General features: G+C 58.3%; 1 protein-coding gene across 1 annotated transcript; it reads right to left on the bottom strand.

Annotated features, from left to right (window-relative positions):
- Window positions 1-1,276: 1,276 nt before the first annotated feature.
- On the bottom strand, window positions 1,277-26,583 carry PLOD1 (procollagen-lysine,2-oxoglutarate 5-dioxygenase 1). The gene is made up of 19 exons (XM_034671211.1): window positions 26,246-26,583; window positions 18,789-18,880; window positions 17,560-17,693; window positions 17,011-17,174; window positions 15,900-16,012; window positions 15,354-15,417; window positions 13,629-13,726; window positions 12,658-12,759; window positions 11,941-12,072; window positions 10,258-10,379; window positions 9,147-9,251; window positions 8,632-8,757; window positions 8,213-8,354; window positions 7,494-7,607; window positions 6,883-6,948; window positions 6,222-6,326; window positions 4,340-4,486; window positions 3,478-3,603; window positions 1,277-2,147 (listed from the first exon to the last, which is right to left on the bottom strand). Exons 1-19 carry the CDS (start codon window positions 26,319-26,321, stop codon window positions 1,992-1,994), a joined length of 2,184 nt encoding a protein of 727 aa, XP_034527102.1. The 5' UTR covers window positions 26,322-26,583; the 3' UTR covers window positions 1,277-1,991.
- Between the last annotated feature and the right edge of the window lie 505 nt (window positions 26,584-27,088).

The raw sequence follows: 27,088 nt of genomic DNA, 5'->3' as shown, positions 1-27,088 counted from the left end.
GGAAAATGGGCTTGGACAAGCTGACCCCCACCACTGCCCACACCCAGCCAACCTGCATTCTCTTATCCCATCTGTGCCTTGCTGGCCCCAGCCACCGGGCCCAGAGTCTCTGCTCCTGGGAACGTCCTCCCCCTCCAAGACCCTGCATAAGTGGCCTCTGTTAAGCAGTCTTCTGTTTCAGCACTGCTGGCATTTGGCGCAGGTTAATTCCTTGGGGGAGGGGCTGTCCCGTGCCTTGTAAGGTGTTTAAGGTGGCCTCTACCCATGGGTGACAGTAGCACCCCTCACCCCTTTCCCGGGTGTCACAACCAAAAATGACTTCAGACATTGCCAAATATCCCCCGGGGAAGGAAATCGCCCTCAGCTAGGAAGCAGTGTCACAGAAGACCCGGACGCTTCCCGCTACTTTCAGCGGTTCTTTGACCACTGAGGCACTTACCACACTGGGTCACTGTGGACGGAGCTGCGGTTCGGATTTCTGGACCCACCACTGACTGCAGGGCGTCTCGGGGGGGAAGGGACCAGACGTCTAGCGAAATCATATTCAAACCGCTCTCCCATACCACTTATTACTGTGACCTTCCTTGGCTTCCCCAAGCCTACAGTTCCTCATCTATAAAGAGGAAATGACAGGGGCGCCTGGGTGGCTCAGTGGGTTAAGCATCTGCCTTTGGCTCAGGTCATGATCCTGAGGTCCTGGGATCAAGCCCTACATCAAGCTCTCTGCTCGGCAGGGAGCCTGCTTCTCCCTCTCCTTCCTGCTTGTGCTCTCTCTCTCTTTCAAATAAATAAGTAGAATCTTAATTTAAAAAAAAAAAAAGGAAATGACAGTCCCTAGCCCAGAGGGCTGTGTACCTGACATGCACAATGCCCAGCCCACAGGGGTTGGGGATGGACAGATGTTGGCCCTTGTTATTAATGAACACCCCGAAGTGTTATCAGCGCTAAACGCAGAGTCTGTCCGGGGCATGCTGGGGGCCACCAGGAGCTCTATGTTCTCCGATATTCCTGTTGGCGGGAAGCGTGGTCAGCGAAGGCTTCGGGGAGGAGGGAACACTTGATGCAGATCTTGAGAGATGAAGAGCGTGCCCCCGCGGCCAGTGCCTGGCTCACGGGTAATACACAGATGGCACAGGGATCACGCACGACCGTGTTTGGGAAACACAAGTCACTGAGTCTGCTGATGCAGCCTTTCTGGCCACGGGGCTCTTCAACATTTCCCTGCAGACACTCTCCCTGACACGTACACACTCGCCCACCCAAGCATCTCCCACTCTGTGGTTTGAATGACCTTTAATAGAAACTCTCCTGTTTCTGACCGTCCGTCCCTCTCTCCGGAGGCATCCAGGACAGGGTGACGCACTGCAGTGTATGGGCGTCTCATTCCCTCCCCCCCACACAGAGGATGAAGCTGTAACATCGCTACCTCTCCCGTCTCCCAGGAGATTTTCTGAGTCATCATCTCCGGGGAACAACGTTCTGCTCCCATGACAGAAGCCATGGAGGAAGGGGCTTCAGCGGTCTCTGGGGACGGGGAGGGGGCTTGAATCTGATCCAGGTCTCTGTGTCTGCCCCGCAGCCTGGAGCAGAGGTCCTGGGGCTGCAGCTCGGCCTGGGAGAAGCTCCGGGGCTGCCTTTCCGCCCCTGGGACCTCTCTGGGCAGCTGGCTAAGCCCCTGTTCTGCTCAAGGCCCACCCACGGAAGAAGCAGAGGAAGAGACTGGGATTTTCAGGAAGCCGGGTGGGAAAGAACAAGTTGCTACAAAGCAATGAACACGAACAGTGTCTCCCTGGGCTGGGTCCAGAGCACCAGGAGAGCCCCAGCCAAGGAGGTGTGCTCCGCCTCTGGCTCGTGGCCGAAGCTCTCCGACGGTGGCTCCAAGAGCAGTGGAGGTCAACAGCCTGGAGGCTGGGACCCCGAGGCCCCAGAGGGCTGCTGGGCAGTGGTTGTTGGCAAAGAGGAAGAGGTCCGAGGTGGCCCGGCCTGGCCGATTAGGGATCGACGAAGGACACGGCGATGTAGCGGGTGCCCCTGGTGGTGGGGAGCCCCTCGTGGTAGTGCGTGAGTCGCCCGGGGTGCATGAGGGTCCAGCCCTTCCGTGGGGCTCGGATGGAGCAGTTGTAGCGCAGGAAGCGACAGCCCCCGCCCTGGAAGACGGGGAGCAGAAGCGTCAGTCCTCCAAGGGGAAGCTGGGCCCTTCCGGCGCTAACACCGGCGTCTCCCGTCTGAGCCCTGGGAGCCCCGCGGCCCTCGGCACAGCCCGCCTGGGACGCCTTGTGGAGTGAGGGCCTCTGCTGCCTGAGGAAGACACTCAGCGAAGACAGAGGGAGCCAGAGCCTGGGGCTTGGAGTCAGGCAGCCCTGGGCAAATGCCAGCTACGTGCTTTACCAAATTTGTGACCAACCCAGGCCTCAGTTTCCCCTTCTGGGAAACGGGCATTAACCCCACAGGGTCATCAGATTTCAGTGAGATGAGACGATTAAGAGCTTAGGGACGGCTTTCTCAACCTCAGCACTGTGGACATTATTGGCCAGAAAAAAAATTTTTTTTTAAATTGGGCCAAAACACACATGACATAAACTTTACCATCATAAACATTTTTAAGCGTGTAGTTCGGTGGTACTAAGTACATGCGTACCGTTATATAGCCATCATCGCCAGGGACCAGGGAATTCTCCCTCAGTGGGGGGGCTGTCCCAGGTGCCTCAGCCTCTACTCGCTAGCTGTCAGCAGCACCGCCAGAGTTGTGACAACCAAAAACGTCTTCAGATATTGCCAATGTCCCCGGGGGGTGGGGGGGACAAAACTGTCCCCGAGGAGAACCCCAAGTACATGGCAACCTCTCAAAAAAATGAGAGGTGTTTTTATGGGTGTGTTTCTCGTGGCCAGCCCAGGACCGAGTCTCCAAAACTTAGAAATAGTAGCTTAAGGCATGAGTAAAGGAAAGAATGAATGGCCCCCCCAGCTGATCACACCCAGAGACCTCCCATGGGGCCTTGAGGCCCCCAGAACTGTCCCCTCTCCACCCCCCATCCTCCTGGTTTCCCCAGCTCTCCCCTCCAGCCACAAGCCTGAGCCCCACACCCGGACTGACCCCGTCCCGCCATTCCCAAAGCAGCCCTTACTTCCAAGAATGATGGAAACCCTCGACTCATCACGAATGGCTCTCAGGCCTTTAGCGCGTACTGGGCATCCACGTAAGCTCTGGCCTGGATGACCTCGTGGAATTCTCACAGCATTTCTACGGAGGGCGCCCTACACTTTCCCATTCTGAGACAGGAAACTGAGAGCCTAAGAAACAGGCCTGAGGCCACAGAGCTGGCGGGAGCAGGCAGGCAGGCCCCAGGTCCACGCAGAATGACCTCTGACCTCGTGTCCCTGCTCCGCCAGCACGGAGGCCTTCCCTTTCTCTCCGGTTCTCCAGCACCGGGCCTGCTGGGCCCCACCACCTACTTAACCACCTTGTAAGCTGCTCACCTCGTAATCCACGCCAACCCGGTTCAGGGCGATGTTGATGGTGAAGGTGGAGGCATCGTGGTGCGGCATGAGTGAGGGCTGCTCATCCGGCTTGTAGCGGACAACAAAGGCCAGGTCAAACTGGGCCTGTGTCAAGGGGGCGGGAAAGAGAACCGGCTGAAGAGGGGCAGCTGAAGAGTGGAAGAGGCCGGGGGGCACAGAAGGGGCCCCTCATCTGGTCTCGGGGGATGTTGGCTCCTGGAGGGCAGGTCTGTTTCACACGGTGTTCCCCAGGGCCGGGCCCAGGGAAGGTTCTCGGTAAAAATGTGCGGAGGGTGGAAAGGACAGAAGGAAAGGGAGAGGAGAGCGGGAAAGCAGGGCAGAAGGAAAGAATCGAATCCTTACAACCCTTCGTAGCAACTAGGCAGGCTGCCAATTCCTTGAGAGCAGGGCCCCGGCAGTCAAAGCAGGTATCTGGAGAAAAGCTTGTGCACGAGGCATGAGTGAGGGAGGGAAGGAGGGCAAAAGCCAAAGGGGCCATCAACACACTCTCAGTGGAGAGCTGAGAGAGGAATGGGTGCACTGGCTTGTGGCGGGGGGGCAGCAGAAGTGTCCCCGAGACGGGATTTAAGGACATGGAGGAAAGAGTCGAAGGGGTGAGGTCAGAGGCTGGAGGCAAGGTGGGCTGCCCCTACCCTGGACTCTTCCAGAGTGCCCCCCAACCCCCGACCCCGCCACCATGGGAGGAGACCGCACTCCCACCTGGAGACCCAATATTCAGGCCTCTCCCGCAAGCTGGGGCTGCTGTCTCTCCTCCCCCTCCCTCCCCTCCCGAGCCACTCCAGCCCTGCCCCCATCCCAGCTGCCTCCCAGGCACGCCCACCCTGGTGTAGTAGCCGGGGTAGAGCTTCTCCGTCATGGGGGCGATGTACTCCACCAGGAACTTGTGCCACTCCCGTTCAAAGCTGATCTGGTTCATGTGGATGTCAATGGTCGGCACGTTTTCGTAGCCGCCCTGGATGCGGTTGTCCTGGAAATGACCGAGGGGAGCGTGGTAAGTGGAACTGGAAGACGGCTGCCTGGTGTGTGGGCTGTGTGACCCCCACCCCCTGACCTGTGAACCGATGGGATAAGGTCAGGGTAGAGGGCCAAGTGAGGGGGCTCTGCAGAGAGAATTAAGGTGACTAGTTCTCTGACTTTGGGTTAATCATAAGGGAGACTGTCCTGCGGGGCATTTAAACGAGGATCTTGAAGGGAGAGACTCTCCTGCCGGCTGGAGGAAGCACGGACGTGAATTCTGCCCCAGGAGCTCGGAGTCGGACCCCGAGCCTCACATGAGACCCCAGTCCTGGCTGACGTCTCGACTGCAGCCTCGTGAAGCCCTGAGCAGAGGACCCGGCTAAACCACGCGTGGACTCCCGACCCACAGAAACCCACAGAGGATACGTGGGTGCTGTTTGAAGCCGTGAAGCTTTGTGGGGTTTGTGACACCGCAGAGGAAGCCGGTGCAGAGGGCCACAGGTTAGCTCGGCCATAGAGCCCCAGCGCTGACCTGTCCCTGGAGCACAAGGGCCAGCCAGACCCCAGAAAGCCTGGACTAGCCCAGTTACCGGCTTCTGGAGATTATCTCGACCACCAAAGCCTGTGGATTAGGCTGCGAACGGAACCACAGGGAAGTCCAGCCACCAGGTCAAAGGTTAGCCAGGCTCTGAGACACACAGGCCCAGGGGCTCACTTTAAAGAAAAGTGCTCCTGGGGCGCCTGGGTGGCACAGCGGTTGAGCGTCTGCCTTCGGCTCAGGGCGTGATCCCGGCGTTATGGGATCGAGCCCCACATCAGGCTCCTCCGCTATGAGCCTGCTTCTTCCTCTCCCACTCCTCCTGCTTGTGTTCCCTCTCTCACTGGCTGTCTCTATCTCTGTCGAATAAATAAATAAAAAATCTTAAAAAAAAAAAATAAAGAAAAGTGCTCCCTAGGGACGCCTGGGTGGCTCAGTCGGTTAAGCGTCTGCCCAGGTCATGATCCCAGGGTCCTGGGATCGAGCTCTGTGTTGGGCTCCCTGCTCAGTGGGGAGTCTGCTTCTCCCTCTCCCTGTCCCCCTTCCCCTGCTGCTTGTCCGTGCTCTCTCTCTGTCAAGTAAATAAAATATTAAAAAAAAAAAAGTGTTCCCTGAACTTGGGGCACCTGGGTAGCTCAGTTGGTTGAGTGTCTGACTTGGATTTCGGCTCAGGTCATGATCTCAGGGTCCTGGGATGGAACCCTGCACCAGGCTCCACACTAAGCACGGAGTGGAGCCTACTTAAGATTCTCCCTCTGCCCCCTCTTCCCCTCCCTTAAAAAAATGATCCCTGAACTTTCCAAGATGAGCACAGGTACAGGATGCCTCCTCCGGGGAACGCACAGCCTCTCAGCCCGACACACCACCTGCTTCTTCTGCCATCTCGTGAACGTGGCACTGATACTCCTAATTCTTCCTCGTCCCACATTGCTCACCCTCCCCCATGACACCCCCAATCTGGTGAAGGGAAGCTAAGGCATTCTAATAACAAACCAGGAACTGGAAATCTAGCAATTCAAGATTCGGGGTCACGGCAGCTTGGAGACCCACACTCCACCCCATTTCTCAACCCCCCTACTCCTAAGCGCCCAAGCACCCCTCTGAAGAGTCCCAGAGGGATTGGCTGGCTTGCCAGGGAAAGAGCCAGAGAGCAGGCAGGGGCGGAGGGGCTGCCGCCCTGCACCCCCAGCCCCGGCGCCGCCCCCACCTTGTTATTTCCCAGAGACCACCGGCCATAATGCTCCATCTCTTCCACCAGCTCGTCACAAGCCGCCTCCGTGAAGATGGGGAACCAGTAGACATCTGGGCAAGGCTGGGGAGGGCGGGGACTCAGTCACAGGGGTCTGGAGGGGCCCCGCTGCATCCTCCCCTGCGCCCACAGGCAAGGCCCTTCGGCCACAGGCAAGGCCCTTCCCCACGCCCTGGTCTGCGAGCTGCTACAGGGGGAAGGAAGCAGAGCTCCGCGCGGGCCCTTCTCAGCCGAGGTCACAGAGCTCCCAGTGCAGGGCCAGGAAAGGGGTGTGCGTATGGAGGGAGCTGAGCCCTGCAGGATCCAGGACAGGCACTTTCTCTCTGCCGGCCCCTGGTCCCCGGCTGAGACCACGTTCGGGGACGTTCTTCCCCTTCCTCGCCTGGGCCAGAGCAGAAACCCAAGGTCCCAAGGCCCCTGCCGCCTCCAGCTGGGAAGTGCCAACAGGAGGAAGGGCCATCCTACTACCCACTCCCTCACCCAAGCGCTGCCGGGGCCCAGAAAGGTGCCTCCCCACCTCCCCTGGGGCAGGTAGTTTCCACCCTCTGCCTTTCGTCCCCCTCAGCAGGTGCAGGGTGTAAACGCAGCACCTTTGTCCCCAGAGGTGCCCAGTCCTTACCATCTCTACCAGCTTCCCCGCCAGGGCCTTGGTGTAGTTCTCGTGGATGTACTTCTCCTTCCAGTCCTGGGGGGGAGGGGGGGAGCAGCTGGGGTCCTCAGACCTGGCCTGGGCCAGCTGGGGCTCACCCCTTGCCCAGCTCCACGGGACGCTCCGAGAGGGGGTTCCTCCCCCCAGGCCCTGTGCGATGTGGGTGAATGTGTGCCTGCAGGAGCTGGTGTCTGCCTGTGTACCTACGTGTGTGTGCCGGTGTGTGCGTGTGTGTGTGTGCGTGCGCACGTGTGTGCCCACGTCAGCCACCAGCTCACAATGTCTAGGAACGTTGTCAGCACTTTCTCCTCTTCTGATCTTCACGACGCCCTCAGAAGTGAGTGAGGCTGGGGCAGTATACTCATTTTCGAGCTAAGAGAACTGAGGCCCCAAAGACTGAGAGGCTCAACGATGGTCCACAAACGGAGGCCTCACTCCTGGTCCCCCCTCCTCCACGAGACAGCACTGCCTCTCAAGAGCCCAACCGGGTCCCTGGGGTGGAGGAAGGCAGGTGGCCCACCCACACCACAGGTTCACAGGCGTCCCTTCTCCCTCCCCTGCCCATCCAGCCAGGGCCTCACCTCGGGGTTGCTGAACACCTCCCAGAGGTCGTTGTGGAGGTGGCTGGTCTGGTAGTTGTCCAGGGAGAGCAGGTGGCCAAAGGTGTGCCGGTTGGTCAGGAACATGAACACGTCCTGGGGAGAACAGGCCGGATGGAAGAGACCCCCCCCACCCCGACAGTCCCATGCACAGCCCAGGAGAGGCACGGCTGCAGCCCATTAAGTTGGAGATCAGGGAACCAAGTGCAGGTCACCCCATCTCATCTCCCCAGCACCCAGCCCAGGCCTGACGTGGGATACAATCAAGGAGGGCTTCCTGGAGGACCGAACGGGAACGAAAGAACAAATGTGTGAAAGCAAAGGATGGTGTTTGGTCCTGAAGTTTCGGGCATGGGGAAAAGGTCATCATGCTGTCACTTTTAAAAGAATAACCACAAAACGTATTGGGTGGGGCGCAGGGGTAGGGTAAGGGGGTCTCTTAGGCACGTTACTTTGGAATATGTTTAGGTGTAAAGTTTGGGGTTTTTTGGTTCTGTTGAAAATATAAATAAAACAGAGGGGTGCAGAAACTGGGTCCACGAAAATGATCCCCAAGGACCCCAAGGACCGGCCTTCCAGCTGGTGCCCCAGGTGCCCCCCACCAGGCCCTAGCATCTCAGAAGCTCCAGGACATCAGGTGGCAGATGGAGACCACCTTCTCCACCAACAGGGCCTTGGGTGACTGCCCAGCCCAGACTGACCTGCTGCCGGATATTGGCACAGAAGGCCATGTCAGGGTCCAGCTTGCTGTGGTGGAACAGGTCTGTCTGCTGCAGCTCACCCCGCAGGGCGCTGCCCTTGATCAGGTAGACGTTCGAGATGTAGGGCACATTCCAGACGCCCCTAAGGGTGAGAGAAGAAGATGGAGGGGGCCGCAGGCCGGTCACAGGCTGGGGGTCAGGGCCCCAGGGCAGGAGGAAGTCACAGGCAGGGAGGGCACAACAGTGCTGATTTGGGTCCCCTAACCAGAGCACATGGGCCCAGGGTAATTGTCAGGAAGTCCTTCCGTGTGTCTGACTGCAGTGTTCCTTGCTTTGGGTCCAGCAGGAATGTGAGGGCAACAAGGACAGGAGTATTGAGGGAAGACAGATGAGCGGGCTCCCATCCCGCAGGTACTCACACGCGCCGGCCCTGCACAATGTCCACGTAGTCCTCAGAACGGGCATAGTAGCCATCCGCACTCAGCGCACCCCAGAAGTTCGACCACAGCCTCCCATGGCGGGTCATCAATGGGGCAATGACGTTCCTGAGGAAGGGAGCACCTCAGTGGGAGACCCTCGGCCCACTGGGAGTCTGGGGCAGATCTAACTGGGTGTGGGGAAGGAGAGGACGAGTGCCTTACAACCTGCAAGCACCCCCAGGGGCAGGGCCTGGAGCGGGGTCGGGTCCAGCTGGGGTCCCCACCCCCTCCAACTGGGCAGCCAGGAGCAGGGGGTGGGAGGGGTGGCCTGGCTTGTCACAGGGAGGCGGGAACATCCTGGACCAAGACGAGGTTGCCAGGCTGGGGCAGGCCCAGGGTAGGAGGCGAGGCCGGGGTGGAGGCGGAGAAGGACGGCTCGGCAGGGTGGGCCTGGAGTGGGAGCCGGGACTCAGGGGACCCGCTTGGAGGCCTGCCGCCCCCCGCCCCAGCCTCACTTGTTCTGCTCGATCAGTAGGCGCAGGGTTTTCGGCTCAGTCAGGGCCACGTCGGCGTCCACACTGAAGTAGTAGGTACAGCTACGGTCCTGCCGGCACAGGTCCCTGCGGGTTGGGGACCCCGGGTGAGCAGGGCTGGGGCTCTGGCGCCAGCCTCTCCCCACCCAGGGTCCCGGAGCACCCTGCAGCTGTGCCCTCCAGGCCTGTCCCCATCCACGACCACAGGGAACCAGCCAAGGGTGTTTAGAGGTGTCAGGCCAGCCCTGGCGCAGGTCGGGACCCAGGCCCTGGACTCCTAGGCTCTCAAGACGAACACCCAGAGCTCACTCAGCAGCTGGGATCAGGTGCCCTGAAAAGCCCTGTACTGGGGAGAGCACGACCCCCAGACAGACAGGTTCCTACAACGCCCAGCGCTGGGGGTAAACTGGTTCTGCCCTTCCGAAGTGCAGTTTGGGGACCTGGCCCGAAAGCCTTACAAATGTATGCTCTTCCTGTTATCTGGTCCAGGGCTCAGCAAACTAGAGTCCGCGGTCCAAATCTAGCCCCCTGCCTCATTATCACGCAACTCATGAGCTAAGGACCGTTTTGCAGTTTTAAATGCTTGGGGGGAAATGTTTTAAAAGTGAAAAACCATATGAAATTCAAATTTCAGGGTCCATAAATAAAATTCTGGAGCACAGTCACGCCCATCATGCTACAACCGCAGTGCTTTACAGTTCGCCAGCCTCCGATCGGGACTAATTCTTCCACGGTCAACACAGATGACTTGTTTGTTTGTTTGAATAATAAGGGAACCATCAGAGACCGTCTCTGTCAGCATTTATCTACTTCTGGTCCTCCAACTCTTCCTCTTTCTCTGATTTCCTTCCTGCACCCCAAGGACACTGCTCAGCCCCACCCAGGAGCCCCCATGTGGGCAGGGCAGAGACCATTTCCCCATTTGACGGATGGGGACACTGAGGCCCAGAGAGGGGCAGGAACTTGCTGGAGAACACACACGGGCTTCCAAACGCCTATCTCCCGGCCTGAGGCTCCTGACACCAAGCCCCCCACCCCCCCACCCCCATAACCACCCGCAGAGATAACCGTGGTACGCTGGCCCCCAACTCACGCGCCCATGTTCCTGGCGTCAGCGTTGGCCACCCGAACCTCGGGGCCCACCAGTTTCACGGACTGGTACTCGCCGCCATGCTCTGCCAGGAACTGCTCCACCTGAGCCTTGTGGTGCTGCTCCTAGGGGTGGGGGATGGGAGGGTGAGGATGGGGACCCAGGTTCACCCCTCAGGACCACAGCACCCTCTGCGACTGCAGGCCACGCCCCTTCGTTCCCCGCACACTCTTGGCCATTGGCTTTCCTAGTTCCAGACCTTTGCCCATGCCAGCCCTTCTGCCTGGAGCGCCCTTTCCCAGCCATCCTTGACCATCCTCCCCTGACCAGGCCAGGCCCACCAGCCTCTTAAGAGCCTCTGTCCCTAGGACAGCACCCCTGACCCCGCAGGCCCCATATCCAGACTCATTTATTCTGGTCTGGAGTGTGGCCCAGGGATCTGCTTCATTGCAAAATGCTCCAGGTGATCCTTGGACCACACCCGGAAAAACTACGGCCCATAGCCAGACCCCTTGCCTGGGGAAGCGGAAAGCGCGGGATCTTTAGGTCCAAACCCAGGATTTAGAGCAAAGCCCGGCTCTGCTACAATTCGCTGCGTGACCTGGGACCAGCCACTTCCCCTGACTCAGCTCTAGTTTCCTCCCTTGTAAAATGGGAGGGCGATTGTGCCTCCCTCGCGGGGTCACTGCCAGGAGCCGACAACTCAGACGGAGCACACAGAAGAACCCCAAAGGCTGCCGGTGACAGCTCTCTTCTTCCAGGCCAAGTCACCGTGGGAATTCATGGCTGTGTTACTTCACGTCTCCAGGGAAGCTGGGAGCCTTCCAAGGGCCGGGCGCACACCCTTCTCCTGTTTCCATGTGGCACAGCTGAATGAATGTCTGGCCCAAGCAGAGCCGAGTGTGGGGCCCTGGCGCCCTGGGCATGGGGTGCAGACTGTGGCCCTGGGCATGGGGTCCAGACAGTAAGGGCTGAGACATCTCAGAAAGGGGTGATGCTGGATGGGGCAGCTGAGAAGACGTGAAGGAAGACAAGGAGCCTTGACAACAGGGAGGACTGGAGAGTGTATCTGGCATCCCAGTTATGGAAACTGGGATAAGGAAAAGCAGAGGTGGGACTTTTTCCAGCTAAGAAGGAGAGGGGAGGGAGGGAGCTGGGAATACTGAGCCCGGGCCTGCTCCCCACCAAGCAGCAGGCCTCAGGGCTCTCCCCTATGACCCACGAGGCCCACAGGGCACGAAAACCCATTTGCCACCGAATCAAATCAGGAGGGCCTGAAGGAGGCAGGGAGAGAAACCACGTGGATGCTGACAGCGAGGGGAACGTATCATGTGCCTCCCCCGTGGCCGGCACCCCTGCACCCCACATGCCCACTTGCTGAACCCTTGCAGCAAATCCCCGTGGTCGGCACTCTTCTATCCCGATTTAAGAGATCAGAAAACTGAAGCACAGAAAGGTTGAGGAACGTGCCCAAGGTCACACAGCCAATACAAGCAGCAGCTGGGATTCTAACCCTGCCGGTCCGCCTCAAGTCAAGCCAGGGCTCTGGGGATACAGCCCACGGCCCGCTCCCCTTTGGCCCAGATGATGATGCTTCAGCCAGTTCCTGAGACGTCTCAGGCCACCTCATGAGGCTGGGCCTTTACCCAAGCCCCACGGCAACCCCACCAAGTGCCCGCTACTCACGTGGTTGTGAATGAAAAGCCGCATCTGCTTCCGGGGGTAGCGGAGGCGGAGGAGCCGTTGGAAGAACAGGGATAGGAACGGTGTGGGCTGTTCGATGAACACGCCCACCAGGACTGTGGGCAGAGCTTCATCCTGCGTCGGGAGGGGGCAGCGTGACGGGCTGGCCGTGTCCAGCCACCAGGCCGCTGCTGAGCCCCTAGGGTGGCCTGAGGGACCCAGAGCCAGAGGCAGTGGTGTGCAGACTTGGCAGGAAAGGGGCCTGGGCCAGGCAGCTCCAAGCAGGAGGTGCAGGCAGGCAGCGGCACAGACTGGCGGGGAAGCAGAAGGAAGCAGAAGGAGGAGGTCCCTGCTGGGCAGAGCGAGCCTAGACTTGGAGCCAGGACCAGCTGATGGCCTGCTATCAGAGAGCCTGGCCGGCATGGGTTTGCACTGAGCTATAAAAGAGGAGTAAGGTCCGTGAGATGAGAGGGGGCTGCAGGAGAACGATCGGGCTGAAAGAACCAGAACTTTGGCATGGCTGGGGGCAGGGGTATGAGCTGGAGCCATATGTAATCTGAGAAGCCTTCCAGGAGGAGGTGCCTGGGTGAAGAGGAAGATGGAACCCCAGACAGGAAGGTGATCCCTTTACCTCCCACCGAAGACAACAGTCTCTTCCAGAATCACTCGTCCTCCCCCTCCAAGGAGACCAAGCCCCTCACATCTGGAAGCCAGCCATACCCCAATGCCCCTGAGGCTACGCAGGCCCTCGTCACACACAGCGCAGCCCGTCTCGAAGGTCCAGAAGCGCGGGATATAGTTGCCCAGGTAGTTCAGCTGCAGCTGTAGGGAAATGTGGGGTCTGAGACGTGGGGTTGAAGGCGGTCCCACCCATCTGTAACTGCTAAGTCACATCTCCCCTGGCCCCTGGGGTACCCATACCCCAGCCCTCTAAGGGGGCAGGAATGAGACTTTATTTGGGGCAGGTTTCGGAGAGAATGTTCCAAATGTTCTGGAGATCACCAAAGCTGCTCTGAGGGCAGAGGGAGGGCTTGGCACTCTGCCGTACCTTCATCTCTGGATCTGCCAGGAGCTTGTAAAACGCAGACTGCTGCCCGCCCCCCACCCCAGAGTCCCACTGAGCAGCTCTGGAGCGGGGTCAGGAAATCTGCTTTCACACTCTGCCCGTTCTCTCCTGGCCACGTGACTCTGACACGGTGAGGGGAGCGGAGGGGCTCGAGGACCACACTTGAAGCAGTGTGCTGTGAGCCAGGGCTGGCTCCCCAGGGCCCATGAGGTCTGGCCTGCACCCCAGCCCCTTCTGAGCCCTGGGAGCACAGGAACCAGCCTGTCCCACTCAGGACTGACTCTGCCTTATGGCCTGGTGCAAACATTCAATGTTTATTGCATGAACAAACAAGTCTGCCCTGGGATGACAGGGTACGGATGACTCAGGTGGCCCAGCTGAGGCCCTAATGGGGACAGTGACCTCCTCTGTGTCCTGTGGTTGAGCAGGGATGAAGATCACTGACCACCACAGCAAGGAGACAAGGCACCACGCCGAACTCAGTCTTGAGGATGCAGGCAGCGAGGTGCAACAGGGCCCAGGGGGTGGTCCTGACCCCAAGGAGAAGCTGTGTGGTCACGGTGATAGCAGACTCGGGCCTCTGGCCCCTCTCTCACTCCCTCCACGGGCTGGGGCCTCTCCCTACCTTGGTGGGCCCATTGCCATGAATCAGGACTGGGAGGGTGTCGTAGGCAAGGTTCCTCGCTCTCACGTGGCCCATCTCAAACTTGAGCACAACCTCATCTGGGGGTCGGAAAACACAGACACATCCAGTGTCAGGCCCAGAGGCCAAGCTCAGATCCAGCTCCTGCCCAGGGCGTGTTCCGGGCTACTGATACCACCTCTTCGAGCCTCGAGTTTCCACGTCTGTGAAATGGGGGTAAGAGTGGGAGGAGTCCGGGGCGCCTGGGTGGCACAGCGGTTAAGCGTCTGCCTTTGGCTCAGGGCGTGATCCCGGCATTATGGGATCGAGCCCCACATCAGGCTCCTTCGCTATGAGCCTGCTTCTTCCTCTCCCACTCCCCCTGCTTGTGTTCCCTCTCTCCGCTGGCTGTCTCTATCTCTGTCGAATAAATAAATAAAATCTTAAAAAAAAAAAAAAAGAGTGGGAGGAGTCCGTGCTGGGCAAGCCCTTAGCACCCTAACTGGCACACGGAATCCACGGCAACCCCAAGTATTTACTATGATGACTTCTTGGAGCAGGAAGCAGGGAGGGGACAAAGCGAAGACCTGAAACATCCCCAGCTCCAGCTCAGAGAAGCCCCAGGGACAGGGCCTGGGGGCAGCTGCTCTGAGGGGCGTGCAGAGCAGCACTGAGACTACGCTGGCCCAAGCGGAAGTCCTGGGGAGGGGAGGGGACAGATCCTGTCCTGGTGGAGACAGTTCCTCCGGCAGGATCCTCACCCTCTGGCTCTGACCCCGTTAGACAGCAGGAGGAAATGGCCTATCCCACAGCTACAAATGCAGAGGGGCCTTTCGTCAGAGGCCTGGAAGACACTGGGGAGGGAGGCCCTCTGCGTGTGGGATCACGCGAGGGGGCCCCTCCGCACAAGCTCCTGGCTCCCCCAAATAAGGCTCTGGACCCGGCTTCTTAATGTAGGTCCGTGCACTCCCAGAAGCCACAGACAAAAGGATGTTTCCGCGCCTTCCCGAGAAGGGAGCCATAGTGTTCATCAGATTCTCAGAAAATATGATCCCATTTACCCCATAAAATCACCAATCAGATACTGGGTCTAACTATTCCTTTCTAAAGACATGAAAATGAGATCTAAGAGGTGTGTGTGTGTGTGTGTGTGAGAGAGAGAGAGAGAGAGAGAAAGAGAGAGAGAGAGACTTGCCCGAGGTCACCCAGGAAGACAGGTGAAGGAATATCACCACCAGCCAGGGACTGGGGCCAGCCCAAGGGTGTTTCTGGTTTTAAGGATGAGGCAGCCTCTCTGCTTCCCAAGCCATCCATTGCCCTCCTGTCAACTCAGTCCCCCTGAGAGCCCAGGAAGCCTTCACCTGGGAGGTGGGAGGGCAGGGAAGGAGGGGAGCTGGCTCCCCTGCGAGAACCAGGGCCGCAGGGCAGGGGGCAGGGACCTACGGTGCGCATCGCCCAGCTGCTCCTGGCTGAGCGGCTGCCTGCTGCCCTGGTGTCCCGCAGGCTCTTAGACTGACCTCTTGGCCCTCCTTTCTCCACCCCCAGAGACACATGGCTCTGCCCCAGGACATCCAGGTGGCCTCTGGGGACCTCAGGATGGGGCAGGTGACCTCCCAGCACAATGGCCAGAGAGGAACCAGCCCATCCCCCTCCTTGGGCTCAGGCCCTGCCTGGAATCCTCACCTTCTTCCTAACATCCCTCTCAGGATCCCTGTGGGGGCTGCTCACCCAAGGCTCCATCCAGGTTCTGGAAGATACGGCAGCGGTGGTCCAGGGTGATGTTGATCTGCTCCTGAAGGAAAGAGGACACCAGGCTGCAGCAGGGACAGGCCCCGGCGGGGGATGGGGCCCCATCACGCCCGGTGTAGGGAGCCTGCCCTCCCCCTTCTGCCACTTCCTCTCCCCACACCCACTCTGCCCTGTCACACCGGGGCAGCTGGCAGCCCGGGGATCTACTGGTCCAGTGGCTCTATTCGCAGAGAGCCAGTGACTTTCAGAATTGGAAGGCATCTAAGGAAAACAGCTGGTTCAAGTACAACCCCCATGATGACAACAGATGCTTGTTTTTTGCTTTCCTGTCAATCACTAAGTACTATAAGTACATTAATTAATCTACACAACATCCTTAGGGGAAAGTACCACCATCACTACATTTTACAGATTTAAAAAACAAGGCACGGAGAGGTTGGATAACTCACCTAAGGTCACACAGCTAATAACTGGCTAAGCTGGCATTCAAACCCCAGGAGCCTGGCCCTGCACAATGGCCCTTACCCTCTTCTCTGGATCCAAGAAGATCTTGGTGTAAAAGAGCTGGTCACTGTCGCTGTCCTGGCCTTCCCACTCGGCCACCAGTTTGCTGAGGTTGGGGGCATAACCGATGAAGCCTTTGGGTTGGTGGGGGGCACAAAGAGAGAGATACTTAGCTTCCAGCCTCTAAGTCAGAAGCCTCTTCCCAGCATCCACTTTCATTCATCTCCCCCCTCTTTACCTTCTCTTAGAAGTCCTCCTGGATTGAGAGGAGGTAATATCCACAAGCTGAAAGTGACCTGCTAGCTAGCCAATGCCACTTGGTGACAAGTTCCCACTGAGCTCACAGAGAAACCTGCCCCAGCTCAGGTGCTGGGCACCCCATAGGCAGTGAATGAATGGATCAGACCAGGAGTCCCTGGAGAGCAGAGTTGGTGGGGCAGAGGCTAGGAGCTGCTTTTCTACAGTTATCCGGGAAACTTGGCCCAAAGAAGGGCAGAGGCTGGGCCAAGGTCACACAGCACATGGGGGCTTAGAGGAAAAAACCCACACAGCACCTCGGCCACAATGCAGATTAGTAAGGAGAGAAGAGAGAAGGGAGAAGGGGCCAGCCAGGGAAAGGGAGAATACTGCCCGGATCAGGCCATCTAGACTTTGCTAACTCTCTCAGCCAATGGGGCAACGTGGCTGCTTGGGGCAGACCCTCTTTCGTGGCTGGGCAGAAGAATCCAGAATAAGATACAAATTTTATTCTCCATGCAATAAGAAGCCATTGAGTGATGTATGTGGATTTGTGCCTGACTGCTGGATGGAGAATGGCCTGGAAGGGGTGAAGGTAGAGACTGGCAGAGCAGTCAGGAGACTACTGCAAATGGCTAGGAGCCAAGTGAGGCAGTGGCAGTGGGGTGGATGGGAGGGTGGAGTCGAGAGGTCTTTCAAAGTGGGAGTGGCACGGACTGAGGGGTGGGGGAGGCCAAGGGAGGACATTCAGGGGTGACTGCGGTTTTCCCCTCTGCAGATGGGTGGCTGTTCACGAGATGAGGCCGACTGCAGGGCGGGACGTCCTGACGGCAGCAGATGGACCCCTCTGGAACCCGCCTAGCCCTGCCACGCTCTCTGCACCCAGGCTCCTCACCTCCAGAGCCCAGGAACCTCTTGCCGTCGGACACGGCTGGGTACTTGGCCTCCAGCCTGCGGTCTGGGTAGATGAGCTCCTCAGCCGAGAAGACCACTTGACTCTTGGCCTGTCGGAACTTCTTCAGGAGCTCTCGAGGCCCCGACGCAAACAGCACGTCATAGCTGTGGCCAGAGTCGGGGGCAGCAGGAGCAGGGCAGAGGTGAGCAGGGGCTCACGAGGGCACCTCCTCCCGTGCCACCCCTGGGAAACGGATCTGCCCTATTATCTCCAGCCTGGCCTGCAGTGTTTTCACCCCACCCTGGGCAGAGAGACGGTCCCCACGCCTGTGCCCTCCTCATGCTTGAAGCATGGCTCACCCGACCTGGGCAGGCCCCTTTGCCCCTCTTCTCACCACCAATGGTAATGGTCTTTTCTGGGCTCACAGTTCCCCTAAAACTATAGCTAGAGCGATCCCTCCGTCCTCCCCCATATCCTGCAAGGGCCTCATTCTAGAATATTCCATCTCTCTGCTAAGGGGCCCTGCCCAGGAGGCCCCCAGCCACCTACCTGTCTATGAAGAGAATGACCAGGTTCTCCTTGTCCGCATGCTTCTCCAGAGCTTTCTTCAGGAGCCGAACCTTCAGCCCTCCGCCAGCCGATGACCCTTTCTCCCCACTCCAGTCCTCCCCCAGGCCCAGTGCCTGTAGAGAAAGGCCCCTTAACATGGACTTTTGGCAAAGAACTATCTTGCCGGCCAAAATTCCACCCCCACCTGGACAGTGACCATCTTTGCCTCTGTCTGTCCAGCACCTCCTCCCTCCCCTTTGGGGAAACCATTCTATATGTATGTGAGGCTGATCCGCCAGGCGAGGGGGGTCATGTGGCCACACTTGACCAATCAGAGTGTTCCATCCTTCCCAGAACCATGGGTTTGAGCATGTGACCTAAGCTTGGCCTATCAGAGTCTTCCCTGGGACTCTTCTGTTCAAACTAAGGAAAGGCTGTCTAGTTCTGCTGAGGTTGAGAAGCTGGGGCATATGGGTCTGTGGCTTGTGGTCATCTTGCCACCATGCAGAGAGAGCGTGCCTGCAAATGAAGACCAACAGGACCTCGAGATGGAGCTTGAAGACCAACAGGACCTCATGCAGTTTGAACCCCTAGATCCTACTATGCCTGAAGCAACCCTCTGCTCCAGCCTGCATTCATGTGAGCTCATTCATTTTCTTTCTGGCTTAATGCCATGAGACTGCAAGCTATGTAGACAGGACCATGGTCTGCCCTGCCCACCATTTTATCCCCAGTGTCTACCACTGTGCCCAACAGAAGGAGGCACTCGGGACACTCACTAAATGGAGGAATGTCTCCCTGCGGGGCTAAGCCTCACATGCTGCACACAGAGGACACCCAGCAGACTGGGCATTGGCCTGTGTTTCTTTAGAGCAGTGTTTACGCAGGCATGATCTCCAGACTATGGCCATCCCAAAATCACCTGGGGGGGACTGGAATGCTGGTTCCCAGGCCCTGCCCTCTAAACCAGCCACACACACCCCTCCTAGCATGAGCACAACCACATACTCTCCTGTCTCACTTCCCCCAGTCTCCCACCTCCAGCGTCTCCCAGACTTTGATTACGTTCTCCCCCTCTTGCTTTTCCTAACTCATCCTCATCTTTCGGGCTTCCAGAAGCTTTCCCTGTGGCCCTCATCAGTTTGGGAAGGGCAAAAACCCAGCTCCTGGACTTCCCCTCCACCCCTTGGCTGTCCTGTCCACTCCCCCCGCCCCTGGGAGCCCCTTACCTGGATCTTGTAGTTGAAGAACTGGCCTGAACGCTTGAAGCGCCGGAACCCCTCAGTCTCCCTCGTGGCCACTGTGAGGACTAATAGGTTGTCTACGGACAGAGAAGGGCATGGTGAACGGGACTGGAGGAGGACGGGAGACAGGCAAGAGCAGGTCATCGTTCTCAGATGTGTCAAATCCCGGCAGGATGTGTCTTCATGTCCACCCATTATAGACAAGGGCCCAAGGCCCAGGTAGGAAGGACGTGCCGAAGGTCAGAACCTGGGTCTCCCGATTCTCCTCCAGGATTCCACCCACCTGGGAGCTGACCAGTGACAGACACAGGAGAGGTCCAGAGCACAGGTGTCTGCACCTTGCATTGTAGGGCTGGGTCTCTCTGGATTTAGGGGGCTCTGGCCTCGCATAGGGGCAGAGACAACGATTCGCCTGAATGCCAAACACCAGGACAACCTCTCTGGCCAATGCTGGACATTAGTCCAGGGATGGCCACCGCTCTCCGTGCCTGTGCCCAGGGCACACACTGCTCATCCATCCCAACGGACTTTCTTGCTGAGCCTCACTCGGCCACCACGGAAAAACCTGAATGGACCCTGAGTGGAAACTGACTTGAAATCCTTAGCTTTGGGAGTGCCTGGGTGGCTCAGTCAGTCAAGCGTCTGCTCTGGCTCAGGTCATGATCCCAGGGTCCTGGGATCGAGCCCCATGTTGGCCTCCCTGCTCGGTGGGGAGTCTGCTTCTCCCTCTCCCTCTGCCTCCCACTCTTCCTGCTCATGTTCTCTCTCTCAAATAAATAAAATCTTTAAAAAGAAAGAAGGAAAGAAGCAAAGAAGGGAGGAAGGAAAAAGGAAAAGGAAGGAAAGGAAAGATAATCCTTAGCTTTGACCACAGCAGCTGTACTACCTTTTTAATGAGAGACCTCTCTCGGGCTGTAGTGTGGCTTCCCCTCTGCAATAGAACCTACTGGAAACAACACCCCAGGCAGCATCTCCGGGAGCCCTGGGAAAGTCCCTTCCAGATCACAATTTGAAGCTGTGTTATCTGAGAAGTAAAGGCTCTGTAGCTGGCCTGTCTGGTCAGAATCCTAGCTTTGCTCCTTACCAGTTCTGTGACCTTGGACAAGTCCCTGACTCTTCTGGCCTCCAGTTTCCCCTTTGCAAAATAGGGACAATAATAGTACAGTAGGGGCGTCTGGCTGGCTCGGTCGGTAGAGCACATGACTCTTGATCTTGGGGTTATGAGCTCGAGCCCCATGTAGGGCATAGAGACTCCTTAAAAAAAAAAAAAACAACCAACAGTACAACAGTCCCCCCTTTATTCACGGGAGATACATTCCAAGATCCCCAGCGGATGACTGAAGCCACAGAGTACCAGACCCTATATATACTATGTTTTTTCCTATGGGTACAAACCTACAATACAGTTTAATTATAAATCAGGCACAATAAGAGATTAGCAATATAAAATAGGACAACAATAATATTCTGTAATAAACATTGTATCAATGTAGCCTCTCTCTCTCAAAATACCTTACTGCACTGTGCTCCCCCTTCTTTTGATGGCATGAGATATAAAAACCCTACACGACGAGGGGCACCTGGGTGGCTCAGTCCAGTCAGTGTCTGCCTTCGCTCAGGTCATGATCTCAGGGTCCTGGGATCAAGCCCGGCATTGGGCTCCTTGCTCAGCGGGGAGTCTGCTTCTCCCTCTCCCTCTGCCCCTCCCCCACGCTTGTGTGAGCGTTCTCTCTAGGGAAAAAAAAAAAAAACGAGAAAACCCCACACCCTACAGGACAAGAGGAAATAAGATGAACGATGACGTAGCACTGTGACGCAGTTAGGCTAGTATTGACATGTCCTCAGAAGGTGGGTCATCTGCTTCCGGACCGTGGTTGCCTGTGGAGAACTGAGACCACTGTACCTACTCCAAGGACTGCTCAGTGAGAGGCAAACACCTTGCTCTGGCATTCAAGGCCCTCCCTGATTGGCCCAGTGATGTACTCATTCCCTCCACCGACAGGGCACTCCCCCAGCCAGGGGTCTCACCTTAGTGGGCTCTTCCCCTTCTGCCCCAGCTCCCCCTCTCTACCCTTTCCCTAATCTTCCTTCAGGTCCCAGGGCCAGTGACAGTGACACCCCTTTCCTGCCACCACCTCTATGAAGCCTTCTCAGATTTCTCTTGACCTCTCTCCTGCCCTCAGAGGCACGACCCGCCCCCCCCAACCCCGCAGCACTCATTACTGTTTCACTAGGGTCAAGGACATAATGCTTTTCTGGGTGAATAGACCCACCAGGTGGCCAGGCCAACACAGGCAAGTAAGGCCTTCCCATACAACCCCCTCTGTGAAAGCAAGAGGAGCCAGGGCTGATAGAACAAAGGGGTCCTGCTGGGCAGAGCTGGCTGAGCTAGGCAGACAGTTGGGTTGGCGCAGAGCTGGGGGTGGCCCAGCAGGTTTTGGCAGGAATCCACTGGAAGTGGGCCCAGGGACCTGGGGAGGAAAGGGTGGAAGAGAGGAGGCCTCACCACCTGACCCTGGGGACCAGGAAAGACAGGCGCTGCTCACACTTGAGAAAGGCTCTCCCAGTTCTTGCCAGGATAGTTAGGTCTCCCCCCAAGTGAGGAGAGGAGACTCGCCAGCTCTGAGGCCCTCCTGTCCTTGGCAGGGGCTGCTGGGGACAGGAAAAGTGTCACATTTCATGGATGGAAAAAGCCAGCATGTGTCTGTGTAGGGTGCTGGATCGGGGCTCCTGAAGTCAGGCTGCAGGGGGAAGGCAAAGGGGGTGGGGCGGACGTCTTGTACCAAATCACGGTACAAGATAGCTAATCTTTATGAACACCTTTGACATGTCAGACTTGGTTCTACGCCCTTTCCTGGTCCTAACCCTCCTCCCCGCTCTACAGTTAGAAACCAAGGCTCAGCAATGGTGAGTAACTTGCCCAAGGGAGCCAGGAAGTGGTAGCACCAGGGGGTGGACAGAGAAGCCTGGACCCAGAGGAACCCCTGCACACGCTGCCCAGGCCTGGGACACTGACCAGCTATCTGTCTCTCTGTGTGTCTGAAGAAACCCTTACTAAGGTGGAGGAGGGGGCCCCAGGCCATGCTGGGCCCTTCCCAGGCACTCAGCCTGTCTCTCTGTTTTTCCTGGATGCTGCCAGATGCTCCACCAGGGCCTTCACACATCTAGCGCCTGCCACCCTGGCCGAGGACTCGACCAGATCACCCAGTCCAGAGGTCCCAAACCTGCCTGCGTATCAGCATCACAAGGGACAGTGAGCTCCAGCCTCCTGGCACCCAGGAACAGAGGTTTGAGATGGGCCCAGAAGTCTGGATCTTTCTTACCTTTCCTGGGCGAATTCTGAGGAGAGCCACATTTGGAAACCTCTGATCCAGCCCATCCCCTGGTCCTGACTCTGGGCTCCAATGAGGGGCCTGGGGGCGGTTCACAGCAAGAGAACTCCAGGCAGGCCCCTCCCCCAAGGGAGCCTGGCATCACCTCTCAACACGGCCCACCCCCACAAAAGCTGCCTCATTGAACCCAGCCTTGGCCCCATTCCCTTGTCCTGCCTACACAACTCACCCCTCTTCCTTAAGAGGCCTTAGTCCTCCATGAAGCCCTCCGTCATCTCCTCCCTTATCTGGGGTGGCATCAGCGCGTGCCCAGCAGGTGATCCAGCAGCACAAACCTGTCCCTTGTCCCTTCGCTGGGCCGGACTCACATCTCCTTGGCCTCCCTCCCCCTCCCCGGGACTGAGTGTGGCTCGGGATGTCTGGTGCGCACTGCCTGGCCTGAGGGAGCACAGTGGGAAGGTGATTCTAGTGAGCACGGCCACCAGCTGGGCCCTTCCTAGACGCCACACACTACACGAAGTGTGTTACGTTCACTATCACACTTAACGATCAACTTCCCGTGTGGCGGGTGATGGTTCTGTCCCTCCTTGTGCAGCTGGGGCAGCTGAGGCCCAGAGAGGCTAAATACCCCGCTGAAGGTCACAGAGGTTTGAAGTGAGAAGTGAATGAGCCGGAATTGCAAATTCCCGTGTTCTCAGCCTCACCGTTTGCAGGGCACATGCCGTGCCACAGGGCCCCGCCCCCCTGTTTTCTGGCTGGTCCAGCAGACCTGCCTAGGGCTAAAGCCAGGGTCCCCGTGAGGCCTGACACCCAGGGCTCCTGGCCTGCCTCCCCAGACAGACAAGCTGCCCTCCAGGATCAGCAGAGGTGAGTGGGAGGGAGCCGGGCGGAGCGGCAGACAGATTGCTGGGTGAGTAACTTAGCCTCTCCGAGCCTGTCTCCTCATCTGTAAAATGGGGTCCTAGCAACTGGAGTACCTTCCTCCAGAGATTTCCGTGAGGACGGAATGAGCTAATGTCTGTGAAGTGCTTAGCCCAGTACCTGGCGGTGGGGGCCACACGGGTTCTTGTCGTAGGGAATCTTCCCGGAAAGAAGGCCCGCTGCTGCCCTAGGCATCCCCGAGACAGAAAAGCAGTCTTCCTTTCCAAGAGCAAGAATGATGGGGAGAGGCTGAGCCCAGGGGCCAGTGGGGGGTAGGAGGACACCTGTCTGGGGTCCAAGGACGAGGCTGAGAACTCAGGCCTGGGTCGCTGTGCTACAGCCGACAGCCCCTTCTCCCCAAGCAGGGCCAGCCCACACAAGGCAGGGGAAGGCTCTCCGGGCACCAGCAGAGGGCACCAGGTCTGCTCTCTGGGGAGTGGGAATGAATGAAGGTTCTCCCCATCCTCCAGGCTCACCCCAGGCTTGAACGGAAGCCATAAACAGGGTGTGGCCAAACGGCAGGTGTGGGTTCCCGTGCCTAGAAGACCAGTCTGGCTCTCCTGGGTCTGGCGCCCCACTGGTTTCTGTCCCCTGAGGTCTCCTCAGACCCTCCCCCGCCAACACACACACACATCCAGCTGGGCCTGCCCCACTCCTGGGACCTTTCCTTTCCCTGCGTGGAACAGCATGACCCACAACCCTATTGACCTGGAGTTTGACCCATGCCCTATTGACCCATGCCCTATTGACCTGGAGTTTCTGAACCACAGCCATCAGGCTCCAGCTGGTCCTTCCCTCTCCACGGCCAAACCAAGGCCTGCAGGTGGGAGCCCGGGCAGAGAAGAGAGATCGGCTGGAAGCCTCTATAAAAGGGAGAAAGACCATGGAGGGTCTGGACTCTCCTGGTCCCAACTCTATGAAAATTTGCTTGTCTGGATGCTGCTTTGTTGACAGCCTCTTTCTGTCCCCCACGTTGGTCTGGGGACCGCCCCCCTCCCCGGCAATGTCCCCTTTCTCAAGCACAGGGCATTCTGGGAGAGGAGGGTGTCTCTCCCCCATAAGATTGGGCATCTACTGAGGAGAGGAGCTCTGTGTCCGCCCCTAAAATCGGCAGCTCCCTAAAGTGAAAACTCCCTCTTCCTCTCCATGTGCCAAAAACATGTGTGTTCGGGTCCAGGGGCACCATTCTGAACCTGACCCACTGGAAGGCTCCTCAGCGGCTGCCCCATCCCAGCCACCTGGTACTGACGGGGCATCCCAGCCCAACCAGGGGAGGGAGGGACTGGCCTCTCTGGGGGCTGCTGGAGTGTCCCCCCCTCCTGACACCAGTCAGTGGGCCCACAGGACAAACCACCCTTCCACTCTGTCCCTGCCACCAGCTGGGTCTGGGGAAGCTGAGCGGCTCCTCCAGGCAGCATCTCCAGGCAACAGCCCGTCTACCCTCCACCCAGACAGGGGTGGGCAGAACCAGTCAATGACTCCACATCCGACCACCTACAGCAACCGGAGACCAGATAGTTAACCTTTGAGGCCTCAGTCTTGCTATCTGCAAAATGGGGCTAATGATTCCTTACTTATCAAAAGGGTCTGAATGGAGTAAAGGAAGCGAAGGGCCTCAACTTGAGAGTGGCTTGATATTAGCTCCATGTCTGGCTCCCCATTACTTCCTGTCCATCAATCTACTATCTACTTACCATCTGCCAGGTACTCTACCAGGATCATCTCGGGGACACACTGCATCCTGCACCCTCCGTGGGGGCTACCTCTTGCCTACTCTGTTCCCTCCCATCACCTGCTGCTGGTGTCAGGGCACCTGAAGCCCTGTCATTGATTTGGTCCCTATGACTCACCTCTGGGGGCTTTGCTGCGGGCAGTGGGAGTTTTCTCTCCCGGAACGGTCTGGGGGTGGACGGAGCCCACATCAGCAGAAGCAGGGCAAAGAGAGGCCCAAGAAACAAAGGCTATCCCGACCAGTGAGTAGACCCAGGCCACAGGCCTTTTGCACACACCACCAGCCCAGCCCTGTACTCCGCACCTGCCTCCCTGGCTTTTTTGACCTGTTTCACTACCCTGCTGGGATACTCCAGGAAAGCAGGCAGTGCTGGGTCCAAGAAAGAAAAGGTCTGTATAAGCCAGGCGTTGAGCTGAACCCTTACCAGTGGGCTTCATCCCATGGAATCCTGGCAAGAGCGCTAGGACTCCAGTACCACTACCCCCAGTTTGCAGGCTAAAATGCCAAACTTCATGGAAGTTGGTCACCACAGGCTTTATCACTGGGAGATGTGTGGCCTTGGGCACAACCTGGCACAAAGGAGGTGCTCAGAAATGGCGGTTCCCACCCCCTCCCCTGGTGAGGGTCTGCTACGCCACCAGCCTGCCCCCTCCAGCTCCTCTCAGAGGTTCAGCAGGCAGCCCTGGAGGTGGTCGCGGGAGGGGTGGGGAGGACAGGAGCACCCACTCAGAATGGTGGGGCACACTCTGAAATCCAACCTGCCTTGGGGATGGAGAAGAAACATGAGATGCAGAGCCCAGCAGATCCCGACCCAACCATTCCAAGACTGGACAAACCCAGGCAGTCAGTGCCCCTGTCTGGGCCTATTTCCTGCTGTGCAACCTGCAGCGAGTAAGACCCACCCGGCAGGGGCAGCGCAGACCACAGAAGCCATGGACAAAGTGGACACGGCTCTCCCATGGGAGCTCCCCATGTCACTCCCCACCCCCGTGGCTGGGATGCCTAGTGGCTCCCACCGAACCAGACACACCTGGGTGTCAATCCTGGTTCCAAGGCCCACACGCGGAGTGACCTTGGGCAAGTGAATGGACTCTGGAGCCTTAGTTTGCCCAGCTGGAAAAGGGAGATAAAAGCAGAGCACACTTCGGAGGGTTGAGATCACTCTTCCCTGTTGCCTGGCCCGTAGTAAGTGCTCCATAAACAGGAGCCACTGTTATTACTATTATGAGAGCTATTACGATTTGACCCTCTCCGCGCCCCTCCCCTCCCGGGCGCACGGACGCAGGAACCGCAGCCCCAAACAAGGGTAAGTGATTTGTCCAAGTCGCCAGCGAGTCAGTGGCCAAGTGGCCGGAACCCGGATCCCCTGGGAAGCCCAGGCCTCCCGCGCAGACCAGCAGCCCCCAGACCAGCCCTCCCGGCCCCGGCCCCGGCCCCGGCCCAGCCCGCGCCCTCACCCTCGGGCTTGGCGTCGCCCTTCGCTTCGGCCAGGAGCAGCCAGCCCAGCGGGGCCAGGAGCAGCAGCGGCCGCATGGCCGGGGTCTGGGGAGACGTCCGGCCGGCCCGGCGGCGCTCGCAGGCTGGAAACTTCGCGACGGGGCTGGCGGTCCGGCTGCCACGCACGGGGCCCGCCCCGGGGGCGGTGTCGCACCGCCCTTTGCTACCTCCCCGCCGCCGCCGCCGCTGCCGCGGCCGCCTCGGCGCGCCCGGGGGAAGGGTTTTCCTGCAGACTCGCCCGAACCCGGGCCTCTCCGAGCCGGGGCGGCTCCCGGGTCCTTCTGCCGGCCCGCCCTCCTCCCGCCCTGCTCCCGGGGCTCCTCCACCGCAGGAAGTGGTGGGTGGCAGCGGGGTGTGTTCAGGGAGTTCAGAGGCACGTCGGCATCCCTGGCGAGATCCTCCTGGGTGCTGGAAATGCAGAAAGCGCATCACCGTCTACCAAAAAAGGAAATCGTTTAATCTGCCTTTATGTCCCTGGGTGGCAAACAGAACCTCTGAGCCAGGGAAGGTCTTGCTTGCTCTTGAGGTCCCCGCGTTAAGTGAATGAATGAATGAATGAATGGAAGGAAGGAAGAAAGTTTAGTGGCTTTTCACCGACACGGGTCTTTAAAGCCCAACAAACAGCTCAAGCAAGAGTTTCTTAGAACAAGGGCTCCTGGAGCAGATGTCGGCTAGGGGCATCCAACTCTGGGAAAAGAAAAGCATCCTCCCTTCCTTGGAAGAGGCCCTCAGACAGATCTGGGAGCCTCTTGCCAGCAGATTAGGCTCCAGAGGAGTGGGTGGTGGGTGCAACTCTGGGTGGG

Source organism: Ailuropoda melanoleuca, chromosome 11 (assembly GCF_002007445.2).
Source record: "Ailuropoda melanoleuca isolate Jingjing chromosome 11, ASM200744v2, whole genome shotgun sequence".
Taxonomy (NCBI): Eukaryota; Metazoa; Chordata; class Mammalia; order Carnivora; family Ursidae; genus Ailuropoda; species Ailuropoda melanoleuca.
The sequence above is the reverse complement of the archived record's forward strand: the minus strand, read 5'-3'. Positions and strand labels throughout refer to the sequence as shown.